Source organism: Tachysurus fulvidraco, chromosome 7 (assembly GCF_022655615.1).
Source record: "Tachysurus fulvidraco isolate hzauxx_2018 chromosome 7, HZAU_PFXX_2.0, whole genome shotgun sequence".
NCBI classification, from domain to species: Eukaryota; Metazoa; Chordata; class Actinopteri; order Siluriformes; family Bagridae; genus Tachysurus; species Tachysurus fulvidraco.
The window spans coordinates 18,224,555-18,242,054 of NC_062524.1; the positions used below are offsets into that span (position 1 = coordinate 18,224,555).

Genomic DNA, 17,500 nt, shown 5'->3' on the forward strand with positions numbered 1-17,500 from the left:
TTTTTAAATAATTGGTGCCAAGTAACCAAGTAACTCTATTTAATCATTTATAAAAGACAAAACAAATAGAAAAATAAAGACAATACACGCAACAAAATACACCATATGTACAATACATATATGTATAAATACTTACATTATTCCTTACAAGCCTGAAATCCACAGATTATTGGTATTGTTTTAGACTCTTCTTAAATAAATAATATTTGAATCTAAGTTCACTAGATTTCTGGTTACCTGAATATGCTTCTACATAAGACGTACTCACCTAATTAAGTAGACCTGCTAATTAATGCAATTAATAATGTGGCATTAGTTCACGTTCGTATCAAATACCAGAAGAGGGAAAAATGTATTGTTGGTGCCAGATTGAACTGCTGATTTCCTGGAATTTTGTTATAGTACTTTCTTTAGACAGAAAGGTGCCAAAAAACATCCAATGAGCAGAAGCTGCTTGAGAGAGAAATGCTTCGTTGATGAGAGAGGTCTGAGGAGAAAAGTTAGATTAGGTCAAAATGACAAGAAAGCTGTCAGGGTAGTAACTCAAATAACTACTCTTTACAACCGTGGTGAGCAGAAAAGCATCTCAGAACAGTAAACAAGAGTTTTAAGGGCTAAAACAGTAGAAGGTTCCACATCTGCTGGCAAAGAGACTCAAAAACACCTGGTGTGATCAGACTTAATCCAACAACCTGACCTGCCTTGTATTAATAGTTCAGACTGGTGAGGAATGTTCTCCTGGCATATATTGGGCCTGTATACCAACCGTGTTTCGTTTAAGTGTTACAGCATCTTTATCATCTTAGCTTTTTCCAGAATAATAATGCACCATGTCTCAAATGACAAGTCTTTTCAAATATTTATATTTACATTCATGGCATTTGGCAGATCCAGAACATCTCTAATGATTCAACTAAGTAGGGCCTCGCTCAAGGGCGCAGTAGTAGCAGCTTGGCGATGATAAGATATGAACACACCACCTTCCGATCAGCATTCCAAGTCAGCAGCCTCATTACACAAACTGGTTCCATGAACATGACAGTGCCATTAAATCTGAACCCAATGGAGCACCTTTTGGATTTGAGAGCCGCTGTATGAATGTTTATTATTTATTTCATTATAGACCAAATGCCATGAAGAACTAAAGCTGTTTAAAGAGCAAAGTAGAGTTCTCTATGTACAGTATTAGTTAATATTATAAGTGAATGTGTATAAAACATCTCTGTAAGCTGCATGATTACACAAATGAATAACTCCAGAATATTAAATTACTTTGAACCTCAAAGCTCTAAATAATGTTATCATCACTATTCTAAGCAATTACAATACCAAACTCCTGGCATCTACATTCATAGTTGGTCACAACAGACAAATACAAAGTACGACTGTTTTTTTTTCTGTTTGGCTCTTTTTCACAATCATCTGTCTTTCTAAATCTAACATATTTTTTAGTCTAAATTGATTATAAGTGTAATCAATAAATACAAACCAGTAACATTCATGAGTGAATAACAAAAGTGCTGCTCTATGGTAACTGTTGGTGAATTTGGATAAAGCAATATTGGTATTTAAAAAAAAAAAAGAAATATAAAATTCCATGTAAATTAATGTATAGTCTGCAAAAAACTCAACAGACATGTTCTTGTTCAGATTTAAATCCACTCCTATATTTGGAATGTTCATACAAACCAATTCAAATATTCAAACCAATGTTTTTTATAGGAGGTCCAACACCATAAATTCAGTCTTCTAGTAGTGTTTTTTATCTTGAATTTCCCATTTGTTTTCAGAGACAAAAAGAACTAGAAGGCGTAAACAACTTATTTAAAGTTCTAAGATGTACCAGTGAACCTTTGTGCTCTTTCAATGCCTCCATATTTCAGCAAACACTTCTTTTTTGTAGATCTTGCTGATTACGTGGTCATAGTTGATTAGACCCTTCAGGGCTTAAGCACCTGAATGACGTAAGCACCATACCTACGCCTCAAGTGCATCTCCTTGATATCTCCTAGATAAGTTTCAGAGACGTCTTGGAAAGGTCGCTATGGATGGTAGACATGGCGACGGTGTCGTATTCTTCCTCTCTTGTAGAAAGCCTTTTGCACAGCCGGAAGGACTGCAGGTCACGCTGGAAGTTGCGATTCAGGAAGCCGTAGAAGATGGGGTTGATGCAGATGGAGCACATGGCAGTGAGATGGCACAGCAAGAACAGGGGATTGTGGGTGCAGTTCATGGTGGCTTCGTGGTTCCAGTCAGAGACGGCGTTGAAGACGTTGAGCGGCAGCCAGCAGATAGCGAACGCCACCACGATGGAAAACAGCATGACGTTGATGCGCTTTGTCTCGTGGCTGCGGTATTTGTTCTCACGCATTCGCTCCATCACGCTCCTCCGCTGCCTCAGACGAACGTAGATCTGAGAGGAAGGATGTGAGAATGAGAGTGAAAGTCATAGAAAGGGAGAAAGACAGGGAGATGGAAGATAGATGAGGGAGAGAGGAAAGATGAAGATATAATATATAATTGTTACGATCATTTCGTTTCTATCTACCATCAGGCAATCGGGCTACTGAAGAGGGCACTTGAGTCTATAGTTCTGTATGAAATGTGTACATTCCAGTACATTCTCTACAAACTACTATATTTTACAATATGTTAATTATATTATGGATAATATGTATAATAATATGTATATTTATTATAATATATACATTTTTTCTTAGATTCTATTTTTTCATTGTTGCACTGTGGGATGAGGAACTAAGGAAAACCATTTTATGACATTACATCACACACATGCAATATACATGTGACTAATAACGAACCTTGAACCTTGAATTGTTAATCATTAATCATGCACCAAATTGTTCAGGTGTTAATTTGTTGGTTGGTGTTGGTTCTGCACCATATTAATGAGAAGTTCAGAATGCAGCTACGGATCACAATTACGGAACAGTTTGGCTAGCTAATGAGCTAAGACATAACAACTGGTGCTACCATTTTAAAAGCTGATCTGTTGCTGCATGGTACTCGTTGTGATTAATATAAGAACCCAAAGTGACAACAAAATAACAAGTCATTAAACTCGTTGGACAAAAAATCTAAGTCAACAAGATCATGTGGTAATTACAAGGCTTGATAATTCAAGTTGCTCCGGGTGGATGATTACAGAAAAGGGGAAACTCACACATCTGACACATCGAATGCTGATATTCAGGCTCTGTGTGTGTGTTTGTGTGTATTAATGAGCGTCTCTCTCTATCCTCCTCCGCTCTTGCTTCGTCAGTCTCTCCGTCCAATTCCCGGATCTCAGAATGACTGAATCAATTGTCTTCAGTCAATTTGTTTGGCGGTGGCTCTCTCTAAGTCAAGTGATGACGAAGCAAGACTTACAGATAACAGTATTTATTAACAGGCCTTATCCTTTTCACGAATTTTCTTCTGGACACACAGGAATGTAACCATTCTGAATTGTCATAGTGTAGTAATGTGTGTTTATGTGTGTATGTGAGATAGAGAAAGAGAGAGAAAGAGAGAGTGTGTGAGTGGCTCGGTATCTTATTCCCAATTTTAATCTCTTATGATCTTTCTCTTGGCTGTGGTTAAATATGGTTAGATTAGGGAATTTTGGGGTGTTGGGGTGCAGTTCTGCATGGTTCATGGTCACTATAATTGGGTCATTTAAAAGACAGGATTGTGGAGAGTTTTAACACATGATGGCAGACGCTGATGTCACTGCTGTGGCTGTATAACGAGCGTGTAAAACATTGTGACATGGCCTAGTAGGTCCTTCTAATGAGTCATAGTTTTCATGGTAGTTGGAGTTAATTGTGTAAGACTTGATCTGTTCTCACTGCTTGGTGTGTTGCCTCTAGTGCTTGTAAAGATAAATGGAAATCAACAGCACAAAATGTCTAGACCTAGAATGTCCTTAGCCTTTAGAAACGGATAAAAAACGTCCAAAGTCATTATCAGGTCTGACATAATCTTTAGTGGACTGCGAAGTTTCCAGAGGCAGATAAATATTATTAATATGACAAACTGTACCACCTGTACAGGTTTCCTAAACTACATTTCCCAGCAAGGTAGATCATTCGACTATGATTCATGTCAGATGCCTGTACTAATGCCTAGAGCCACTGTCAACCACAATATTTTTCCCTTTTCTATTATACATTGTTGTATCTGCACTAGCAATGTCCTCCATGGACTTCAGTACTACAGACACTCACTAACATAAACGTCTTCTGTTTTAAGGTGGACTTTTAAGGTGGACCACTACACCACTGACTAGCCACTTGTGGATTGTCTGAAATATATAATATGATATATTCTGTAGTAAGCAGCAAATTACCCACCAACGTAGGCACTATATTAGTCACCCACCTGTAGCAAATAATATATAGTTTGCGGCTGATTTTACTTTTTTATGTCATATAAATATCAGTTTTTCTAAACGAGAGAGCAGAGGAAGCTGAGTGGTTAAGATTATCCATTAGCGCCTGGACGAATGCTGCTTAAAATCCCACAGCGGCTTTTATGAAAGCCGTGTTTGGGACTTTAAGCTTCAACTCATCCACAATAAACTCAAGAGAGAAGCATATTTTGCCATATTAGCTTTTGTGCTGTAATTTAGATTCAGAAGGAATAGGGTTTGTCTTTTCCCAGCTTGTGGTTAATTAAGTGTAAAGCAAAACTGAATTGAAGACAAATGTAAATGACTTGGGGCTGAATATCTGCTATCCTCCAGCTAACACATTAAATATGGCTAATTATTATTGTAGTAAGTGCAGATGCTTTCGTTTAAATCCCACCAGCACCATTAACAAAAAAAACCTGGTGCCTAGCTGGTGAAATGAAGTCTACACATTAACAATCCTGCATTTGTCTATTATTTCTTTGACACCTGCACAAAATGGGCCTGTGCTCCTAAAAGCATCACTCTTCATCTGTCTTGCTTTTTCCTCATTTTGCTCACTCATAGTATAATTACAGCCTTTGAGCTAAAGTCTAAAGTTATTACATCTCTAGCTTTGGCCCAATTCCCTCTAATCTTAAGTCTCTCCCTCTCTCTCTTTGTCTTTCTCTCTGCGTGCATGTGTAATGTGTTTTTCTGAGCTCATTTGGCAGGGCATGCTGCCTGTTAGTAATGACAGCAACAAACAATCTATCCCACAAAGCCCTCTATAACATGCATGTAAATAAAATGAAGGGCTCTGGAGAGACCGGTATGTGCATGTACTCCAGCTGCTATGGGGGAATTTCGCAGAAGTGTGTTTCTGTGTTTCTTCTCGAGGGGTAAATATTTTAATCAAGCAGGAAAATGAGAACGACAAGAGGCAGAGAGGATTCTTGATAAACCTCCATTCAGTCGTTTCTAAGCCTCTGAAACACACCCATGCTAAAATACCAAGTCAGGTCATTGTCACAGCATAAGGTTTTGGGAAATCTACTGTCAGTATAACCGATGCGAATCAAATCCATCCACAGATGCTGACTCATTTTACACACACACAAGCACACACGCACACACACACACACACACACACACACACACACACACACACACACACACACACACACACACACACATTAAAACAATATGACCTGTAGGGCCACTATGTGTCACCAAATGATCAGAAACAGTCCTGTATGCTGTTTTGTCTTTGTCTAGTTGAAAAGTCTTAGCAAATTTCTATCTCTTTAAACCGAATTTGTGTTCTCCAAGTTCCGTGTAATTTATTCCCCGGTTTGGATTCTCACCTGTTTCCCTTGTGCATAATTATCATCAATCTATGTATAGTGTTACCTGTCTATTCCTTGACCCACTCTCTGGACATTGATGATGAGTCATGGATTGTCTCTAAAAAATCACACCGCTTTTGATAGGCTTTAAATAAATTACACTTACGTCTTTTCAGTAAGATTTTAAAGCATGTGTTAAGAAAGTATCTAAACACATTAAAGTAACCAGTGAATTTTAAATGGGTTTATTTCAATAACTGAATTCCTTTTTTAATTCAAATTCAATTTATTTGTATAGCAATTTTAACAAATCCCATTGTCTCAAAGTAGCATTACAGCAGTATAGAAACGGAAAAGAGAAAAAAGAAATAAATATATATAATCAGAAGAAAAATATAATATTCTATAGAAGAAATAAATATCTATCCCTATCTCTAATGAGCAAGCGGATGATGGGCGGAAAGGAAAAACTCCCTGAGAGGATATGAGGAAGAAACCATGAGAGAAACCAGAAGTGAATCTCATCCTCATTTGGGTGACACTCGACAGTAAATAATGTAAATGTTAATACTTTCATTTCTACGTCTGAGGAACTAATGAGTCAGTGCAAACTCGAGTTCAGCACAGACCCAACACTAATTTCTTCCTGTCAAGTCTTCAAATGATTGCTAATAAAGACCAGACCAAAGCTGACTGACGCAACAATGGTTCAAAGAAGGCCTGACAGTCTTTTGGCGGCTCCTTCCACAACAATCCCATGAGTCACTGGTTGACCGTGCAGATCAATCCCCGGCAGAGTGCAAACCGGTCAACAAGATTTCAACCAGGGGTAGAACGTCTGGTTCGACGAAGTAGCTCCGTAAGAGAGCATGTTTTTTACAAGCGTGTTAAATACAAAATAACTGCATTGATCATATCAGGGTAGCACATAGAGAAATAAACACAGTCTCAGTCAGGGAAGCGTAAAGAACTATCAAAAAAGAAGTGTTAAAAATGGTGTTAAAATTCAATAACCTTGTGTTTCATAATTTGAAAAACATTTTCTTTTACTTTTTTGGAAGTATGTGAAAGTTAAGGATGTGCCTTCTCCATATCAACGTCTAGATCAGGGATGGGCTGACTACCCATGCAGCTCAAAGCTTGGCAAGTTTTTGGTGTTTGCCTTGTTCTAATAGACCTCATCATGCTCATAAAGAGCTTCATAATTAGCTGATAAGGTGAATCACTTGTGTCTAAACTGTGTACCATATTCTCTGAAAGCAATCATCCATTTTCTGCAAAGAGCTAGACATCACTTTCTTTTATCCATGTAGATGAATTCAAAGCTAAACAAACTGCTGTTGTTTGGTGTGACTCACTTTTCAGCAACTCTCATATACAAGCTAGGGTTCTATATCTGAGCCTAGGGGTTTAAATCTAGGTACAATTTATTGCATTTTGCTTTTACTTATATACTTTAGTCTATAGTCGTCTGCCTGTTAGATGCCGGTTATCTACCTGCACTGAAAAATGTATTTGCAAGCATCTATCAAAATCCAAAATATGATTAACTTAAAAAAATAATAATATAATACTAATATACGTACAATACACACACACACACACACACACACACACACACACACACACATATATATATATATATATATATATATATATATATATATATATATATATATATATATATATATATATATATATATATATATATATATCTCCAGGCAAAAAAACAAGCAAAATTGAACTGGAGCTATTTTTCTTCAGTGAGATAGATATTTGTATTCTATAGCTATAATGCAGATGATTATGTCATTACCGCAGGTGTTTCTACTTAAAATAATTGCTTATTCTGTAATGTGTAGATTTTGTGAGCACCATCTCTGAGAAACACATTATCGCTGTTATTGCTGCAATCCTTTTGCACAATACGGTCACCACACTTAAGGATTTTTTTTCACAAATGGCCCAATTACTCAACTACTCTGCAGAACCCAACACCACAGTTTATTTAATTATTTATATACAGTATGCATATGGGCAAATGTTTGTAGACACCTGTGGTTCTTTTTTTCAAACAATATTGAAAGCATAAAGATGTATTGAATGTTGTTGTGTGCTGTTGCATTACAATTTCCTTTCAAAAGTGGCCCAAACCTGTTCCGTTATGTTGCTGTCCAAAAACTGAGGTTTAATGACATGATATACCAAGGCTGGAATGGATGAACTCAGGTTTCCTGCAAAGTGCCCTGACCTGAACCCCACTGAACACCTTTCGAATGGCAACTGAACCCCAGACCACTTAAAGCTTGGACTCAGTAAAACTCTTTTAGATGAATGGCCACAAATCCCCTGTTCTGGTTCAGCCCTGACTTTTGGCCATGTGCTTCTGTTTATGTTCTTTGTCACGTGTCTGCCCCACCCTTGTTTACTCCTCCTTCATGTCTATTTAACATTTCCGATTTAACATTGTCGATGGCAGCTCCTGTGTAGTTGTTGTCATTGTTCCTGCTTAGCATATTATTATTTATTAAACCCTATTTATTTGAAGCTATCCTGTATCTGGGTCTGTCTTCCTCCTCCCAGTGTGACATCCCCATAGCTACAGTCCAAAATCTACTGGAAAGCCTTAACAGAAAGCTTATTATAACAGGATGTTCAAGAAACACATATGGGGTAACAATAAGGTGTCTACATACTTTGGCCATATAGTGTATCTTACTGGTCAAAATACATTATTTTTTAAATTCTAAGAAGATATATTCACTAGAAATATATTAAACCAAAAAAAGTCTAATATATTTATTTCATTTTAATTATATTTTCCAGGTTGAGTTCCATCCAAAGCCATATTCTACTAGATTACATAGAAGGTCAGTTCACCAATTTTGTCTATACTATGTTTGCATTCTAGTTAGCATGCTGAAAGCATTGCACAGCTCTGTATTCTTGTTGAAAACTCACATGGGTTTAATTTCAAGTGGCACAAAACAGCTTAGAGAGAAATGCTTTATTCTTTCATCCTGTGTTTTAATGAGAACATCTTTACTTTTGCTTGCTTGCTTGCATCACTAAAGCTTTCTTTTGATGTCTTGCTTAAAGCCTGTAATGCCATGTCATGGTATAATATGCTCAGTGCCTCATTACTAAGTACTATCTAGAGAAAAGCTGACACTCCTTACCTTCAGGTAGCAAATGAAGATGAAGGCGAGGGGCGCGACATACTGCAGCAGCAACATGGTGGTTGTGTAAGCAAGCTTGAATTGACGTGAAGGCCACTGCTCTATACACACCACCTTTCCTCGGTAGTGCTCACGCAAAAAGGCAGGCAGCTGCTGCAAGGGTGCGTCAGTGGTAATGGAAAAGATTAAAAAGGGCATGGCAGTGAGTAGGGCCAGACCCCAGGTGAGGCCAACACCCACGCAGGCATGGAATGCACTGGGTCTCCAGCCACGCGGTCGCAAGATCAGCTGGTAGCGCTCAACAGCAATGAGCACAAGGGAAAAGATGGAGACTGAGACAGAGGTGCATTGCGCTAGGCTGTTGATCTTGCACATGGCACCACCAAATGCCCAGTGGTCCATGAATGTGTAAGCAAATGTGAACGGCAGGCAGACGAATGCCATCAGCAAGTCAGATGCTGACAGGTTGGCAATAAGCACACTAGTTGCATTGGAGAGTTCGCGTTGGCGCCAGATCAAAACAATCAATGCCAAATTACCAGTCACTCCCAGCAAGGCTATAGCACAATAAGCTACAGCAAGGGTCACAAACAAGGGCTTGTCAGCATGGCACTCGTCACCATGAAACGCTGAAAAGTTTGCAAGTGTGCAGTTGAGCGAGGAGCAGTTTAGGATGGCAGGAGGTGGGGCAGGTGGGAGAAGATCAGGGTAAGGCATTGTGTATGCTCCTTCACTTTAATTTAAACGTAACTGCTTGTTTTAGCTGATGGTTCTTGTCAAGATCATGCTTTGACCTTCTGAGATGTAGCAATAGGCACTGTAAAAAAAGGAAACAACTGGTATGAACAAAACATTCAAAAGACTCTTTTGTATATCAGACATTTTCTGGGTCTAAAAAAAGGGCAAACATTATTTATTGCTGATCAAACTTTAAATTCTTTAACAATGGTATCATTATAGAGAAAACACAATGACTTGAACGAAGGCTTCAGACTGTGTTTCTTCCCGTCATCTACTTCTATTACTGAAGCTGAATAGTCATTAATTAATTGTTAATCAGAAGCTGGACTTGAAAAGCCTGTAAAATCTAAAGTTCTAGGATGCCTGGATTTTGGGTTTTAGGACCCAGCAGACAGATTCCATGAGATATACATTAGGCACTCATTACAGGTACTCCATTTTCAGTTTTTTTCACCTTTGATCGTTTAATTCAGAATTACATTAAATCAATACAACAATTCCAACCTACCAACCTACCCTACAACAATTCCAACCTACCATAGGCTTCACCTATCATATGATAGACACCAACCTGGGATATGCTTCCTTATGTGAGGCCAACCAATTATATCTTTTCTAACTGCTTCACAGGAAAGCCCAATCCACCCCATCAATTCACAGACACCAGTCACCTACTAGTGGCACTTTGATTGATATTGGAGGGAGTAAACCTCAAAGCCCATCCAGAGATCACAGGCAATTTTGCTCTTGTTAGGGTAACGATTTCTTTGTTGTCTCACTCGGTTGCTTTTTTCTGTTTTGTTTTTTTTCTCTTGAAGTCAGTGCTCAGATAATGACTTTTAAACACTTTGAGCAGCAGCTTATCGCATTGACATTAGACAACCAATTCATAAAAAATGTTATATCGGAATTGTGCTATAATGGTTTTTACTTTTTATTCTGCATTGCTATTCAGCTGCCACTGCCAACAAGCAGTTCCTGACTGCACAGCTAATAATATTATGCCTAAGCCCTCCTGCATGATGGATTGGACACTTCCTTTCTTCACAGTCTGTGCCATATTTCTTTGTTTGTTTGTATTTTGTGTATTCACTTGTGTTTGCCTCACTCGAACCTTAGCCCGTTCCACCCTCTGCATAACTGGATGTCACTGTACAGTATGTCTTTTTGCTGAGTCCTTGTCTTTTGCCTCCCAGTTTTGTCTCCTGTTTTTGGGCTATAGGTTTCATGTTTCTGGGGGACATTCTTGCAGTTCTTGCAGTCTTGCAGAGAATGTGCCATGTGCTTTAGTTTTTGTTTTGTGTATCACCTGTGTTTGCCCAGCCCTATCCATAATCCCTTCCCTCCTCTGTATACATGTTCCTTGTCTTTGGTCTGTTGTCTCTTGTTTGCTGTTGTTTTTGTTTCTGTGTCAGTGTTCCTGTGTTTCTGTTCCCGGTTCCTAGCGTTTCTTGCCTTTTGTTGTTTTTTTTTTTGTTTTTTTTTGCTGACAGTTTGTAGTTCTGTTATTTTTAAATCCCCTCTTTGTTATGCCATCCTTGCATTTGGGTCTGGAATTTTGTTCCCTTGGAGGCATCAGCTCCTGAAAAAATCAGAAATGCTGGAAATGCTTGCTTTCATGTCTTTTTCACTCACTCACTCATTCTCTACTGCTTATCCGAACTTCTCGGGTCACGGGGAGCCTGTGCCTATCTCAGGCGTCATCGGGCATCAAGGCAGGATACACCACCACCACTCACACACTACGGACAATTTTCCGGAGATGCCAATCAACTTACCATGCATGTCTTTGGACCGGGGGAGGAAACCCCCGAGGCACAGGGAGAACATGCAAACTCCACACACACAAGGTGGAGACGGGATTTGAACCCCCAACCCTGGAGGTGTGAGGCAAACGTGCTAACCACTAAGCCACTGTGACCCCCATTTCTTTTTCAATCTACTAGTTTTGGACCATTAAACTGCAGTGAACGAGAAAAAATAGAAATATCCCAAAATTATAAACAATGGTACTGCCATCACTGCTGAAACCAAGCTTTTTTTTCATCTGTAGAAAACTTTTTATCCCTTTTACCTGAGTTTCTTTTAACCCTCTATCATTTTTTCCCTTTATTTTAATGTTTAGAAAGCGATTACATATATTTGATGAGAACAATACTCCATGAGTTTGTGTGTAATATTGCACAGAAATTTCATAATTCACCCTGCTGATATCACATTGTACCACAGGTCCCATTTACACGTATCACCCAAGACAAGTGTAAAAATTATGTAATAATATTATGAAAGAGTGCAATACTATGTAACACAGCAGTGTCTCTGATGCTAGAATCTTAGTACTAATTTTGGTTTTAGTTTATTAGTGTTATAATAGAAATCACAAATTGCTCATTTGAAATGGTCCTTTGTTTAAGCACCATCATTATTTCATACAATATTTAATGAAATAAGCAACTTTGTGTGATGGACAGAAGCCATGTATAGTTTAAATAAGGTTAAACTTATTAGTTACTGTAGGGGCTCCAACTCTTGTCGTTGAGAGTGGAAAATTTGGGAAAAGTTGATATAGTGTGGGCCAGTAGGTAAGTATAAGATATTATTACATTTTATTTTCCTAATTAGTCATTCATACTCATGAGAAGCCAAATCAGGAAATGAATCGTGTTATCTAGGTTTTAAAAAACCGTAACAGCGACAAATCTTTCAGCTCTGTAATTCCATCACTTTCCTATCTGTCACTTTTTCACTTCCATTTCACGCATGTTCATGCTTTTCAGTCAGGAGATGGTCAAACTGACAAATTCTTGTCTCCAAGTCTGCCATTAGCATCGTCTGAAACGCCAAGAAGCCTGCGCTCTCTTCAAAGGATGGTCCCTAAACAGTAGTGTTCTACAAAGTGACCTTAAGAGTGACCAACTATTAATGTAATTGAAAGCTCTTTCAATCAAAGTCATTAAATGTCATGTTAGAATGAGACTCGAAGATGTCAAGCAGAATATTGAAATGATTTTGGACTGTTAGGGATGAACTTAAACAACCGCATCTGAATCATCGCCATAGCATCGATGCCGATCATTCAGCAGTCAATCGTGTTTGTGTAGGTGCAGGAGTGTGAGAGACAGAGACAGAGACAGGCGCACACACACCCCACAACACAGACTGGGAGGGAGAGAGAGAGACGAAGAGAGAACTAAATGATTTATTACTAATAAAATAAATTTGTGCTAATATTTGCTGTATTTTATAAGCTACTATGAAACTTCGAGGCTGACATATGGCCTACTTTGTAGCTTGTATTACCTGTCACATGCTTCACTGTTTGTTGAAATTAACAGTTAATGTTCACAAACTTTGCCAGACATCGCATGAGTCACATTGAACATGGAGCTGTACAGTACATAGTTTGAATTATCATGAAGACGCGAAGGCAGTGCCAACTTTGTTTCCGTTTTTTGATGTATGCATAATTTTCTTTTGAAGACTACATTTATTTTGTTTGTAATAAAACTCAAAAGATTTATTTTCCAGTCTGCGACTCGATTTATTTTGACGCATGTGACATAAGTGGATCGAATAAAGGCAGGACCTTCTCCCAGAATAACACACAGGCCCAAAAATAGTTCACTGTTGTCTTACAAGCAAGAAAAAGTCAGTGATGTGACCTGCTACATTCTTCCTTTATTAATCTTTCGTTCCCTCATCATGAATCATCAGGAAGCTTCCAGCTAGGCAACTGGTTCACAGCAGTGAACCTCCAACTACATTTGACACCTAATAACCATCTGAGAAATACTGCCTCAGATCAGTCAGGCAAATAATTTATGTAATATAGTGCATTTTATATTACATAACACACTTTACTCTTCATTTAATGCCACTGAACTGAGAATTTATCTGTCAAGTTCTAGTTTAATATGATTTTGTAAACGTGAATGCTCGGTTAATTTATATATAAGGAACAACAAACAAGGAAAAAGTAAAATAGTTATTAGGGGAAGTTATGTGCCTATCCGTCTCACAGAACTTAATTATCTTGTTAGGCCTTAATTTATTTGCCAGCTGATAACATTTCCAGACCATAATACATTCTCTAACTCTTCAAACCTCACGATAAACCAAACTCAACCATTGGGTTCCTCTAAGCAGGTGACTGAGGGTCTGAAAATCAATCTAATAGATACCTACAAAGTAGAGGATATAAAAAGGATTTTTAAGGCTTTTCAGCTCTCAATTTCAACAGACCCAAAGATCTTTACCTAATGAAGGGGAACTGCTGAAGTCAAGGACAGGTCTAGAAATCCATGAAAGCAAAAAAAAGGACCTATATGATGGTTTAGCTGTCACAGGATAGAAGACTCATCAGAATAAAATCACTTCATTTCTTCACCAAAGTGAATTTATGATGTATTAAAAAAACATATCTTGATAAGACATATGCATTTTAGAAGCAAGGGATGTGGGCTCTTTGGCCACAATCACTAAAAATATGTTTAAAGGAAATAAAAAGGTGCAGTGATTAATAGAATATAACACCATGCGATGTGTTTTGCATGGGGTGGATCTATTATGCTTTGAGGCTGTGTGGTAGACAAAATCTGCATCTATGATAGCTTTTCAATTATGTATTCATGTTCAACACACACGAATCGAATATCGCTGTGGCTGAACGCGTTATAATGTCACAACCATGTCTTGGACAAAATCTGCAGAAAATCTCTGGTCATTTTTTAAAAACTCATGGAGTTTGGTTGATTTTCTGCTCATTTCTGCTGTTGAAAAATCAATAAATCCTGGAGGGACTGTTCATGAAACTCTACTGCCCTAAACGCTTTCATGTTCAGAAAACAAGAATCGCAAATTCAACAGCGCTGTGGTATAAATAATCAAATCCTTAATTACGGTACAGTTTATACAACCAACAGTGGAACAGAATCAGTGTCCACTGCAGAAACAATGCTTTCAATGTTTACGTTCAGTTGTGAAACACATTATGCAGTTATGAATATAAAATATAATTTTATATTCATAAAAAATATAAAATATAAATATAAAATATATATGTCCAAATATAAATATACACTTAATAAGCTTAATTACAAATAATGTTCATTCCCTGACAAAGACAATGACCAGCGGTATTTTGAAAAATCGGCAATTACCTTGGTAATTTGTATCACCGGTTATAGTTAGGCTCTTAATATCCAGAAGCATATCAGGCAAAAGAGAATGATATAAAAAACAATATGTTTCAGATCAAAAAGTACATAACCAGACAAGAAAATGCTGAAGATCGAGACACACCAGCAACCTCTGAGTCACCGATTAGAGACAAAGACGTCTAAGGACAGAAGGATGAAAGGGCAAGACTGAGATAATGAATACAGGCAAGAATAAGAGCGACAATGGAAGAGAGAGAATGATTAAGTGAGAAAACAGATGATTGGTTGTAGGAAGCTATGGAAGGAGCTGTAGAGAGCTGATGCTAGAGCAAATACAGTAGGTCTCATTCAAAGCCTCACTTTTAGCTGTGCTCTTAGAGGCTATGGATTTTTCCTGGCTTAGCTATAATCACCCTCTGCTTCAAGTGTGTGTGTGTGTGTGTGTGTGTGTGTGTGTGTGTGTGTGTGTGTGTGTGTGTGTGTGTGTGTGTGTGTGTGTGTGTGTGTGTGTGTCCATCACATTGTATTTCTTAGAGAGACCAGCTTAGAGAAATATTCAATCCTAGTGATTTACAGTGATATGTATAATTTCAAGATGATTTTTTAATGTATGCTGCTATACACTGGACAGTTTGTATAAAGATTGTAAGATCTTGATCAGATCTTCAGTTGTGAAGTTTAAGTGAGGCTTTGTGCTCTCTGTAGCTTCAAATTCCTGTTCCTGTTACTGAAAGGAGTGGAACCTGATGTTGATGAACCAGAGGAGAAACTCCATCATGTCTCTTTCCATAAACTGCCTTTAGATAAGAAAGTAAGTACGATATTATCCAAAGAAGAACTACGTACATATTCACCTCCTTTTTGTACCTTGAGTCACAATTTGAATTCAAAATGTAATGGGTTTAATTAGGATTTTTGCCATAATGTAATAAACATTGTGTCTAACATTTGAATTTTCTTTTATTTGTTGTTATTCCTGCACAAATATTAATTTAAACTGGGAAAAAATAAATAAGACACTTGTTGGATGCGTATGTAATCACCCCTCCCAGGGTCAATATTTAGAACAATTACAGCTTCATATCTTCAAGGATATCCCTGTATCAGCTTTGCACATACGGATGCATTTATTTTAGCAAAACTGCATGAAACTATTGGTTGTCCATATCACAGATGCGCCCTTTTTTAACGCGTCCACGCACAAACAGGTCAAAGTACAGCCGGTGCGCACTTTATCCACTGCAGAACTGCCACAATTCCAGTCCTTAGATATACCGAGTGATTCCCTGCAACATTTCCTACAAGTGATCGTTTTTATTAAAGAATAAAATGCAAACAAATAAACCCTTAAATACACCTTTCAAAGAAATCCCGCGCGCAACGAGGGATATATAATGAAATAAGGAAATATCCGGAATATTTGGCGTCCTTGTGTGAACGCGTTCAGCCTTTAAACCTTTCGGCGTCAGACTTCAGCCCTTTATCTTTACATCAAGAAAGCAGAAGATTGAGAGAGAAAACAAAGTGATAGTGCATTCTGATTTTTGCGACTTACCTTTGTTTTTATGCATTCAGTGCAATCCGAGAGCTTACACACTGCTGGCAACACTTTCTACAACCCACTAGGTTCGGTCAACCCACAGACACGGTCAGGGTGACACACACACACAAACACATACACGCACGCTCGTGTGCGCGCGGTCACGAAGGCATCACGCTCAAGCATCCTCCTCAAAACCTCTTCAGTGCTCAGAATGTCAAATCTCTCTATCTCGCTCTCCCTCTCATCTTGTGTGTGTGTGTGTGTGTGTGTGTGTGTGTGTGTGTGTGTGTGTGTGTGTGTGTGTGTGTGTGTGTGTGTGTGTGTGTGTGTGTGTGTGTGTGTGTGTGTGTGTGTGTGTGTGTGTGTGTACTGTATGTCTCATGCGCGTGTCTCAGCGGGGACATGAGTTGATGCGTTGGTTCCTGTGCGTCCAAGCGTGTGTGCGCATACATGGATGTCCGCGTGCATGTGTTAATGCGCCCCGTGGCAGATGAGGTCGTACATGGGACAGACTGGTGAGTCGTGGCATAAGGGGTCTCTGAATGCAAGCCAGAAGATGCGTCCCATGTGCTTGCATGGATAAATGGATGCCCTGATTTTCCCTGCATGTGCTGGATCCTGGATTTTGAGTCAGCTTAGACATAGACTCATGAGAATGGGGATGAGATATACAAAGAGTGTGAGCATGTACACAGGGACACTGTTTATACCAGAGTAACATACCTATAATGTACACTTACTGGCCATCTTATCATGTGCCTTGCACCTGGAGATATACAATTGTCTGTTGCTCTGAACAATATGTCAGCCAGACATTCCTCTGTACATCAGTGGGAAAACACCGCCCGTAGCCCACCACAGTCAATTCCTAATCATGTTAAAGGATAATCAGATGCATATAACCTTCTGCACAGCTTGTGACATCCTGTTGCTGTGTACACAGGTTTAATCCAGGCCATTAATCAACATACACATTTATTATTCCATCAAACATGAGTTTACCAAAACACTAGTTAGCTAGCTATGATACACTTAGTAAAGTATGACATTATTTACATGTACATTATTTACTGTAGAGTGTCACCCAAATGAGAATGGTTCCGTTCTGAGCATGCGTCCTCTAAAGGTTTCTTCCT

At 38.4% G+C, this 17,500-nt stretch overlaps 1 protein-coding gene across 2 annotated transcripts; it reads right to left on the reverse strand.

Moving 5' to 3' along the window:
• Nucleotides 1-22: 22 nt before the first annotated feature.
• On the reverse strand, nt 23-16,847 carry npy1r (neuropeptide Y receptor Y1). Of its 2 annotated transcripts, none has more exons than XM_027174576.2 (3): nt 16,377-16,847; nt 8,922-9,738; nt 23-2,413 (listed from the first exon to the last, which is right to left on the reverse strand). In XM_027174576.2, the coding sequence occupies exons 2-3, from the start codon at nt 9,636-9,638 to the stop codon at nt 2,009-2,011; spliced, it is 1,122 nt and encodes a 373-aa protein (XP_027030377.1). In that variant the 5' UTR covers nt 9,639-9,738; nt 16,377-16,847; the 3' UTR covers nt 23-2,008. The 2 variants fall into 2 exon arrangements, with proteins under 2 accessions (XP_027030377.1, XP_047671599.1); XM_047815643.1 differs by lacking the exon at nt 16,377-16,847 and adding an exon at nt 14,822-15,147.
• Nucleotides 16,848-17,500: the final 653 nt, after the last annotated feature.

What these genes read in the sequence shown, in the direction of transcription:
- npy1r (XM_027174576.2), bottom strand. Translation starts at nt 9,638, where the DNA reads ATGCCTTACCCTGATCTTCTCCCACCTGCCCCACCTCCTGCCATCCTA. An exon ending in TCTTCATTTGCTACCTGAAG is followed by an intron (nt 2,414 to 8,921) that starts GTAAGGAGTGTC and finishes CCTTCCTCTCAG; the next exon opens with ATCTACGTTCGTCTGAGGCA.